The sequence below is a fragment of the Trichechus manatus genome, unplaced genomic scaffold (genome assembly GCF_000243295.1).
Source record: "Trichechus manatus latirostris isolate Lorelei unplaced genomic scaffold, TriManLat1.0 scaffold00072, whole genome shotgun sequence".
Classification (NCBI taxonomy): domain Eukaryota; kingdom Metazoa; phylum Chordata; class Mammalia; order Sirenia; family Trichechidae; genus Trichechus; species Trichechus manatus.
In genome coordinates, this window is record NW_004444008.1 from 11,555,590 (window position 1) to 11,566,750 (window position 11,161).

At 45.3% G+C, this 11,161-nt stretch overlaps 1 protein-coding gene across 1 annotated transcript in view; it reads left to right on the top strand.

Annotated features, from left to right (window-relative positions):
- SLC6A3 (solute carrier family 6 member 3) overlaps positions 1–11,161 on the top strand; it is a 57,783-nt gene that overhangs the window by 21,893 nt on the left and 24,729 nt on the right. Inside the window, exons 4-5 of the mRNA XM_004380281.3 lie at positions 7,993–8,131; positions 9,432–9,566. Coding sequence (XP_004380338.1) covers positions 7,993–8,131; positions 9,432–9,566 — 274 coding nt within the window. The remainder of the gene's footprint in view (positions 1–7,992; positions 8,132–9,431; positions 9,567–11,161) is intronic.

The window sequence follows — 11,161 nt, forward strand, 5'->3', positions numbered from 1 at the left end:
GTCTGTAATTTTCTTTTTTTTTTGTGGTGTCTTTGCCTGGCTTTAGTATCAGGGTTATGATGGTTTCATAGAATGAATTCGGGAGTATTCCTTCCTTTTCAATGCTCTGAAAGTTTGAGTAGTACTGGTGTGAGCTCTTCTCTGAATATTTGGTAGAATTCTTCAGTGAAGCCATCCAGGCCAGGGCTTTTTTCTTGTTGATGTTGTTTTTTAACCTCTTCAGTCTCTTCTCTTGATTTGGGTCTATTCAGATTTTCTATCTCAGTTTGTGTTAGTTTAGGTAGGCAGTGTGTTTCTAGAAATTTGTCCATTTATTCTAAGTTCTCAAATTTGTTGGTGTACAGTTTTTCATAATATTGTATTATGATCCTTTTTTATTTCAGCTGGATCTGTTGTAATGTCCCCCATCTCATTTCTTCTTTGGGTTATTTGAATCCTCTCCTGTTGTTCATCAGTTTAGCCAATGGTTTGTCGATATTGATGATCTTTACAAGGAACCAACTTTTGGTCTTGTTGACTCTTTCTATTGTTTTTCTGTTCATTTCATTTATTTCTGCTCTAATCTTTATTATTTCTTTTTTCTGGTGTCTGTAGGCTTCTTTGCTGTTTTCTCTCTATTTGTTCCAGTTGTAGAGCTAATGTTTTGATTTTGCCCGTTCTTTTTTGAAGTGTGCATTTATTGCTATAAATTAACCTCTGAGCACTGCCCTTGCTGTGTCTCAAAAGTTTTGGTATGATATCTTTTCATTCTCATTTGATTCTAGGATTTTTTTTTTATTCCTTCTTTGATTTCGTCTGTTACTCAGTTGTTTTTAAGCAAGGTGTTATTCAGTTTCCATGTATTTGATGTTTTTTATACTTGCTCTTCCTGTTATTGATGTCTACTTTTATGGTGTTGTGATCAGAGAATATTTTGTGTTATTCTGATGTTTTGAATTTTATTGAGGGCTGCTTTGTGGCCTAAAATGTGGTCTATTCTGGAGAATGTTCCATGTGCATTGGAAAAGAATGTGTAGTTTTCTGCTGTTGAGTGGAGTGTTCTATATATGTCTATGAGGCCCAATTGGTCGATTTTGGCCTTTAGATCTTCTATGTCTCTGTTGATTTTCTTTCTAGATGTTCTGTCCTTATCCAAGAGTGGAGTGTTGAAGTCTCCTACTGTTATTATGGAGCTGTTTATCTCTCTTTTCTGTGCTGTTAGAGTTTGTTTTATGTATTTTGGGACCTTGTTGTTGAGTGCATAGATATTTATTAAGGTTATGTCTTCTTGGTGGATTGTCCCTATAATCACTATATAATGTCCTTCCTTGTCTTTTATTGTTGTTTTTGCCTTAAAATCTATTTTATGTGAGATTAGTATTGCCACTCCTGCACTTTTATGGTTACTGTTTGCTTGATATGTTTTCTCCATCCTTTGATTTTTAATAAATTTATGTCTTTGTATCTAAGATGTGTCTCCTGTAGACAGCATATTGATGGGTCTTTTTTTTTTTTAATCCATTCTGCCACTCTCTGTCTCTTTACAGGCACGTGTAAACCACTTATATTCAGTGTGATTATTGATAGGTATGAGTTTACTGCTGTCATATTGTTGTGTATTTTTTTTGTGGTGCTGATGTTTCCTTTGTTCCTCTTACCTTGAGTTCCTTTTGTTTGTGGATTCTGTTTTCTTTTCTTTTGTTATTGTGGATTTTGTGTTTACTGAAGCTTTATGTTTTTCTTCTTTTTTATTCTCAAGAATAGGTTTGTTAACTTTCTTTGTAGTTACCTTGAAATTTACCCTTACCTTTCTAAGTTTGAACTAGTCTGTTATTATTTGATATCTCCTTAACTTCCTTTCGATTTGAAAGTTCTATACCTACACTGTTTATTCCTCCTTTTATTGTTTTGACATTGTTGTCATTTACAGATTAACATCTCTGTTTCCCTGTTTTAAGTCTTTTGGCTTGATTTTATTATTAAGAGTTCTTTATCTAGGTTGGTGCCTGGCTGATGTTGTCTTGTGTCTTAGACTCCGGTTGTTGTCTGATGTTGCTGGTTCTCTAACTGGAGGACTGCCTTTAAAATTTCTTGTAAGTTTGATTTGGGTTTTGCAAATTCCCTTAATTTCTATTTATCTGAAAATGCCCTAATTACACCATTGTATCTGAGAGAGATTTTTGCAGGATATATCATTCTTGGTAGGCAGTTTTTTCTTTCAAGGTTTTATGTATGTCATTCTACTGCGTTCTTGCCTGCATAGCTTCTGCTGAGCAATCAGAGCTTAGTCTTATTGTTTCCCCTTTGTAAGTGACTTTTTGTTTTTCTCAAGCTACTTAGGATTCTTTCTTTGTTTTGGTTTTGACAAATGTGATTATGATGTGTCTTGGTGACTTTCTTTTAGGGTCTATCCTATGTGTGGTTCATTGAGCTTCTTGGATGGTCAGCTTTTCATCTTCCATGATATTTGGGAAGTTTTCTGCCAGAAAATCTTCAACAATATTCTCTGTGTTTTCCATTTTCTCTTCCTGTTCTGGAACTCTGATCACACACAGATTTTTTGCTCTTGATTGTGTCCCATATAATTCTTATGTTTTCTGCATTCTTTTCTCTGATTTTTCCTCAAAGTGCCATGCGTGGATTTGTCTTCAGTCTTGCTGATTCTGTCTTCCATTGTTTCACATTTGTTCCTAAAACTTTCTTTTGAGTTGTCCATTTCTGAGATTTTGTTGTTTATCTTTTGGATTTTTAGTTGCCGTTTTTGTATGGTTTCTAATTGTTTATTTATTTTGACACTTTGTTCTTATATTATTTTCCTGAATTTTTCTGTTGCTTTGTGTTTTCCTTGGTTTTGGCTATTTTTCATTGGTTTTGTCTGTGTTTTTTCTTGATTTTGTCTGTTTTTTCCTCGGTTTTGTCTATGTTTTCCTTGATCTCTTTCCTTATCTCTTGGAGAGCCCTAAATATCAGTCTTTTGAATTCCATATCAGGTAGTTCGACTCCTTTTCTTCTACTGAAAGGTCATCTGACTATTTTGGTCATTTGCAGGAGACATCTTGTCCTGTTTTTTTTTACATGTTTTGATGTAGTCTGCTGTCTCTGAGACATTAAGGTATTATTTTCTTTATTTATTGATTGTATGTTCATTTGTTTTGTCCTGCTTTTTTGTTTTGTTTTGCTATGTCAGAGCAGGCAGGCCAGGTGTTCTTTGCTGATTGCTCATCTGTGAGCATGATAGTTACCACCTTGTCTGGGTGGACAGGGCAGCAACAGGCAGAGTGAGCCTGCTTCACTGTACACTGGTGTAGAACATTGTCTTTGTAAACTGTGTTATGCCAGTTGAGCTAGATGTTCCCGGAGACCATGGTCCCCACAGCCCTTGGATGAACTCTTAATCACACAGTAATAGTTTTTTCACATTTCCAGGTTTCCTACGATTCCAGCACTCTGTATGCAAAAGCAAAAAAAAGGCAATTTTAATCTTTTAGGTTAGGCATCGTTAAACTGTTTCTGTGAGGGGTCAGATAGTAAATATCTCACAGGCTTACACTCAGGTGGTCTCCGTGGCAAGTACTCAACTCTGCATTGGAGTGAAAGCAGCCATACACAAAACGTAAACAAATGGGTGTGGCTATATTCAATAAAACTTTATATATAAACGCTGAAATTTACATTTAAGATATTTTTCTGCTGCCATGAAATATTCTTCTTTAAAAATGTTTTTTTCAAGCATCTGACAAATGTAGAAATCATTCTTAGCTCAGGACCGTTAGGAAAACAGGTGGCCAGCTGGATTTGGCCCATGGGCTGTAGTTTGTGGACCTCTGTTCTAGGTGCTCCTGCTCAGACCTCAGCAATCACAGACCCCATATGTTGTGTGCTCACAGTGTGTGTTGCAGTGGGAAGCAAAAGGAAGCAGCCACTCAGTTGGCTCAGGAAAGAAGAGATTCCACAGCAGAGGCAATATCTGAGCTGGCAGGAATTGTCCCTTGCAGGCTGAGAAGAGGAAGGGGAGCATTTTGTGCAGAGGAGGTGGGCTCTGCAAAGCCAGGTCACTGAGGAAACTCGTGCTGTACCTGGGACAGAGCAGTTCATGGCCCAGTGAGCAGGAGTGAGCCTGGACAGAAATGATTCAACAAGGAAAAGAGTTTGCTGAGGGCTCTGAGAACTTGTAGTCTAAAGTCAAACCACAAGGAAGTCAGTTATGCAAAATGATGTGCTAGCACCCCAAGTTATAAACTAATTAACTGTATGATAGTCACTATATGCTTTTGATTTGAGTCCAGCAGGGCAAGGTCAGGAGATGTGAATTGTTGTTGGTATTTTTTTCTTTTTTAGACTTTAGCATGTTGTTAGTATACTTCCATTATTTGATACTGCATTTTCCTTCTCATAAAATTCACTTTTTGCTTCAGTTTGCTCCCAGTAAAGAAGCTAGTTATGACACTGGTGTCTTAAAACAAGTATTTGGAATTGGAACTACTAGTGAGTGGAGCAGCCCAGGAGATAAATGCGACTGAAGATCAGCCTCCTTCAAACCTGAGGCTTGTATAACTTTCCATTCTTCAGTTCTCGACTGTGTATTTCCTGTGTTCTTTCATCACTCGAAGTTAGAGATGTTGGGGGTGATGGAGAGGGGGCAGTCAGTTTCGCATCCTTCCTGAAGCAGGTTGGGGAGTGTCTTAGGCTGGGTTCTCCAGAGAAGCAAAACCAGTGAAGTGTATAAATATATATATAGAAAGAGATTATGTCAAGGAAACAGCTCACACGATTGTGGAGGCTAAAACGTCCCAAGTCTGTGGACCAGGGTAGAGGCCTCTCCCAAGTCACACAGCTGCAGAAGCTGGCAAGCCCAAGATTGGAAGGTCGGAGAGCAGGGCTCCTACTCACAGGCTGTGCAAATCGACAAATCCCAGGTTCGGCAGATAAGCTGACAGCTCAAGTCCCAAGAACGGGAGATGAGACAACAGGAAACAGCCGCAGGATCCAGAGAGAGCAAAAAGCCAGAACGTCTGCTTATATACAGATGCAGGCCACACCCCCAAGGAGACTCCCTCTCATCTGGTTGGCTACTCACAGTATATTCAATCATGGGAGTAATTGCATTAAAACACGGAGAATCATGGTCCAGCCAAGTTGTCACACAATCTTAACCATCACAACTGGTTTGGTGAGGTGGCTGAGAGCAGACTGGTCAGGTGCTGTCTCCTGATGTTGGTCCAGTGGTGTGGGAGCTTTCCCAGCCCCTCACCAGATAGGCAGGGGTTTTGGATGGGGAGTGATGCACACTTGTTTCCGACCACTCAGCAGCTGGTCAAGCAGCAGGAGGCGGGCAGTGCGGGCCTGGTGTGGTTGCTGGCCTGAGCACCAGGGATGCTTTAGCTGTGGTATCACATAAGGGGCTGGTGGGAAGGGGCATTGGTGTATGGAGCTAGGTGGGGGGAGAAAGAAAAGAAAAGAGAAAGATTTTTTAAAAGTAGCCAGTGGATAGGGGCTGGGCAGAACTGGGGAAGGCAGGAAAGGGGGGTTAGTGACATATGAGGCTAGGTGGGAGGTAAAAAGAAAAGAAAGAAAATTTAGAAAGAAAATTTAAAAAGAAAAGAAAAAATAAAGTGAGTGGCAGCACGATGGGGGTGGGGTGGACCCGAGATAGCGGTCGACCAGTGGCTCTCTAGCCACAGCGGTGTGGCAGAGTTTGGGGGAGGGGAGGTGGCATACAGGGCTGGGTCCAAGGGAGAAGGAAAAGACAGAGAGAGGAAAGAAAAAAAAAAAAAAAACTGGCAGTGTGGTGGAGGCCAATGAGTAGGGGCAGGTTGGACTCGAGGGCCAGTTGGAAGGGACGGGATGTGATGTGCAGAGCTAGGTGGGAGAAAGAAAGGTGAGAGAAACAAAAGCAAAAAATGGTGACGCTGCGGGAGCTGGTGGGTAGGGGCAGGGAAGACCCAGGGCAGCCACGGGCTGGTGGCTCTCTAGCCGAGACAGCAAGGTATGGCCCAGTAGGACAAGGTAGAGGTGGCATAAGGGGCTAGGTGAGAGGAAGAAAGAAAGGGAAACAGAGAAAAGAAAAAAAAGGCAGCATGGCAGGAGCTGCAGATGGGGGTGGGGCAGACCTGAGGAGGTCATGTGCCGGTGGCTCTCTAGCTGAGCGCTGTGGCACAGCCCACCAAGAAGGGGCACAGGCAGTGCATGGGGTTAGGTGAGAGGGAGAAAGAAAAGGAAGAAAGAAAGAAAGAGAAAAGAAAAAAAATGGCACTGAGGGCACTGGCCAGTGGGGGTGGTGTGAACGGGGAGTGATGGTGAGCTGGTGTCTCTCTCACCAAGCAGCATGGCATGGCCCATCAGGAAGGGGCAGAGGCAGTGCATGGGGCCAGGTGGGAGGCAGAAAGAAAAAGATGAAAGGGAAAAGGGAAAAATTAAATAAATAAATGATAGGACACTGAGGGAGTTTGACCAGTGGGGGAGGGGCAGACAGTGGCAGCAAGCTGGTGCCTGCCCAGCTGAGTGGCATGGCGCTTCCCATTGGTAAGGGGTGGAGACAGCACAGGGGGCTAGGTGAGAGGGAGAAAGGAAAGGAATAAAGGGAAAGAGGAAAAAAATGGTGACATGACAAGAGCCAGCAGGTCGGGGTGGGAGAGACCCGGGGAGGCTATGTGCCAGTGGCTCTCTAGCCAAGTCATATGGCACAGCCTGTTGAGAAGGCGGAGAGGTAGCACAAGGGGCTAGGTGGGAAGGAGAAAGAAAAGGAAGGCCGGCAAAGAGAGATAAAAAATATGGCGCTGAGGGAGCTGGCCAGCAGGAGTAGGGCAGACCAGGCATGGTGGTGAGCCGGTGCCTCTCCAGCCAAGCGGCATGGCACAGCCTGTTGGTAAGGGATGGAGGTGGCACAGGGGGCTAGGTGGGAGGGAAAAAGAAAAAGAAGAAAGGGAAAGAGAAAGAAATGTCTCAGCAGGAGCCAGCTGGTGGGGGCAGGGTGGACCCAGGGCAGGCAGTGAACCAGTATTTCTCTGGCTGAGTGACCGTGGCCCATAGGAAAGTGGCAGAGGCAGCATACAATGCAGAAGGGTGACGGGAGGGAAAGCATGTTTCCCTGGTTACCAGGTGCTCTGTCTCCTGTTGAGAGCTCCGTGAAGTTGCCTTTCCATACTCCCTGTCCAGGATCATTGTTGGCTTTGTTCCAAGATGATGAAGCTGTGCCACATTAGCGGGCAGGTGACCTTCACTCCATAGCTTTCCTTGTTCTCTGTTCTGTCTGTTTTTAATTCCATTTGGTCCTTGATCTATTTCTTTATCCCTTCATTTGATGCTTAGGGTTCCAGGGTTGGCATTTGTATCTGCTTTACTTAGTTTTTTGGGTCTTTGCTGCAGAGGGTGTCTATATTCTGTCTATAGCACCATGTTGGCTCCGCTTCTTCATATGTGGTTCTTGATCAAACTTGGAGCAATGTCACGCAAGAGTCTGTTACTGGAGGAGGCCTCTTCAAGCAGCAGGAGTGGTGTAAGCCATGCTATAAGCCATCACCCTGAGAAAGCAGGCAGGTGTCTGTGCATCCTGTATGATTGCTTAGAACCTACTCAGCCCTTACCCCTGCTTAGGGAACCTGGACCGTCCCAAGGGCAGCAGCGGGCACACCCACGTCACTGAGCATATTCCCTCTGGTTTCTATGGCACCTTTCCTTCAAAGACCTAAGGCGTCTGTTCCCTTCCCCAGCCCCAAAGAGCAGGGGTGCCTTAAAGTGAAAGGCAAAGCCTGGACTTCCTTACAGAGCCTCCCATCACGCATATGGCTCATCTTCTCTGCCCACCTCTAGGGCAGGAGAAGCTCAGGGCTGATGGACCAGACCTTTTGGGTGGGTGACTCTAGTTTGGTCAGGATAAGTGCTTTCTGCCATGCTGAGTTGAGGAAGGAGAGTCTCTCTAGGCAAGCTCAGCTACTCAGTCCCAGTCCTAGGTGGGAAGATAACTTCCCTCCAGAACCTCTGGTGATGTCCTGGCCCTCTGCCTTCTCTCTCCAGGCGTGGCGTGTTGCACCTCCACCAGAGCCGCGGCATCGGCGACCTGGGCGCTCCCCGGTGGCAGCTCACGTTCTGCCTGGTGCTGGTCATTGTGCTGCTCTACTTCAGCTTGTGGAAGGGAGTGAAGACTTCCGGGAAGGTGAGACAACTAGGCCTCTGCTTTTGGGGAATGGACATATGGGCCGTGGTTAGGTTGGGCAGTAGAAACAGGCTATGATTGGGTTGGGGAGTGGCCATGTGGGCTGTGTTTGGGTTGAGGAGTAGACACATGGGCCATGGTTGGGTCAGGGAGTGGAAACATAGGCTATGATTGGGTTGGGGAGTGGACATGTGGGACATAGTTGGGTTGGGGAGTGGATTCATGGGCTGTGTTTGGGTTGAGGAGTGGACATGAGGGCCGTGGTTGGGTTGGGGAATGGACATATGGGTCATGGTTAGGTTGAGGAGTGAACACGTGGGCTCTGATTGGGTTAGCAAGTGAACACATGGACAATGGTTGGGTTAGGCAGTGGACATATGGGCCATGGTTCATTTGGGGAGTGGACATGTGGTGCTTGATTGGGGTGGGGAGTGCACTTGGACACCTGACCTTAGCTGGATTGGAAAGTGGACACATGGGTTGTGGTTGGGTTAGAAAATGGACTCATGGGCCATGGTTGAGTTGGGGGGTGGACATGCGGGTTGTGCTTAGGTCAGGGACTGAACAGAGGGTCCATAGTTTGGTTGGAAAGTAGACACATTGACCATGCTTGGGTTAGGGAGTGAACTTGGACACGTGGAACTTGGTTAGTTTGGGTAGTGGACACATGGGCCGTGGTTGGGAGAGGGCCTCGAAGGAGAAAGCACCCACAGCAGAGTGCTTTCAGCACTAAGACAAGCACAACATGACTTACTTCTCTCTGATAAAATTATATTTTTTATATCTGGGCACTGAAAACAATTTTGACCAAAATGTGTCCATCACTTGTGATAATAACCCGTAATGAAATGCCAACACATGGGAACTTTTCCATAATGATGGGTTTCTCCTCTCCTCTCCTCCCATTGCACCCCAGAATCCACCTTTTTATGCCCAATCAAGGTGCACAATCACACAATCAGTGCGACTTCACTCCTATATCACTGAGGAATTCAGCCACTGTCACCTACTGGGACAGACCAAATGCAGAAAAGCAATGTCCCTTTCTTACTGAATTGTTCTTCCCTTTGTTAATCTCTGGGAAAGGTGTTTGAGATAGAAGGCACCACAAGGAGCATTTGCTAAGCTGACGTCCTATGAAATGTTGTTTGGAGGTTGGGCTCTCTAATCAAAGGCCACCTCTCTTTTTAGTTACAAAGCATCCTGATGACCTTGTGCTCACTTCCTACCAGCACCCTCTCCAGCTGAGACTCCACCGCTTGTGGCTGGTACAGCCTGGTGACACAGTCCTCTCCCCCAGGTCGTGTGGATCACAGCCACCATGCCGTACGTGGTCCTCACCGCCCTGCTTCTGCGTGGGGTCACCCTTCCTGGAGCCATCGATGGCATCCGAGCGTACCTGAGTGTTGACTTCTACCGGCTTTGTGAAGCATCTGTGAGTGTGTTCTCTCACACCTGTGCAGCCCATGCAGCCCAGGCAAATGTGGTGTGATGGGGCGGGGCTCCTACATGCCAGGGGCGGGAGAGTCCCAAGGAAGCAGCTTTGCAGGAATTCCTCACTCGCCTATCAATTCAGCAAGTGCAGGTTGACCTGTGCAATGACCTGTGCAGGAGGGAACCTGCACACCTGACCCTGGTTAGGAAGTGGATGGGCGTGGTCAGCAGGAAGCCTGAATGAATGGAGAATAAAGAATCAAAGGAGCAGGGTCATCTACTCCCCATCTCCGGCAAGAGAAGGCTGCTGTCAATCAGAGCCATCTGAATTTTACCTTGACCTGCTTCCCCTTGATCCACCCAGCTTCCTTGAGGGATGCTCTTGGGTTCTCTCTGATCAGTACTGATGGAGCTGTCCAGCCTGTGCCGGAGAGCATTTGCTTCTCACGTGGATAGTACTTATGAGCTTCCGTTATCATGTCCATTATTGGAACAAGGCTAAAATGTATCAGAGTGGCATAAACCAGGGTCCCCTCCTCAGGAAACCTAAAACCTCATTGTGAAACACTCCTAATGCCCATGACACAGTAAGAGAGTGATTTCAATCAGATTATAACAAAAACTAAGTCTATAGTTGGACTGTAGATTTCTTTAGAAAATGTAGAAATAATTCTGGGTTAAAATATTTGGAACGACCTCATGGGGGAGAGGAGGCTTGGATGGCCTTGGGAGCTGGAGGGTGAATTCAGCAGAGTGCTCAGGGGACCTCTACAGAGCCAGAGCAGGGCAAGCCATGAAGCCAGCAGACCATCAGTGCTCTGGAGAGGCCAGAGAGGAGGCCAGGGGACGTGCTTGCAGGGGACGTGATTGTGGGTGCGTCACAGGCCCAGATGGGCCTTTTATAGAGATCAAAGAAGAAAAATCACATGAGGATAAGCAAGAAGCCAATGCTTCAGGCAGGAATAAGAACAGGCAGCTCTCAAGATGAGGCAATACAGACACCATCCATGTGAAAAGCTGTTCCCCTAAGAAGCCGAGAAGAGCAAATTACAACAAAGAGCCACCCTCACATCTGAGACTGGCAGAAAAATAGAAGAAAGGTTGCCAAAAATTAGATAGATGATGATGAAGATAGATAGGAAGAGAGGTAGGTAAGTTGGTAGGTCGGTGGGTTGGTGGGTCGGTGGGTGGGTGAATGAGTGGATAGATGGATAGGTAGGTAGGTAGACAGATTGATTGTTTGATGAGTATAGCTAGATGATTGTAGTAAGTAGGTAGGTAGATAAGGAGCCCTGGTGGCACAATGGTAAAGTGCTTGGCTGCTAACAAAAAGGTTGGTAGTTCAAACCTACCCAGTACCTCTATGGGAGAAAAGACTTAGTGATCTGCTGCTGTAAACATTACAGTCTAGAAAACCCTATGAGGCAGTTCTACTCTGTTATGAGTCGAAAATCAACTTGAAGGCCCCTAACAACAACACAGCAACAGGTAGGTAGGTAGGTAGATGATAGATAATTGATGGATGGATAGATGGATAGATAGATGGATTGCTGGGTAGATGGATGAGTGGGGAGGTGGGGGGTGAAGAGGATGGGG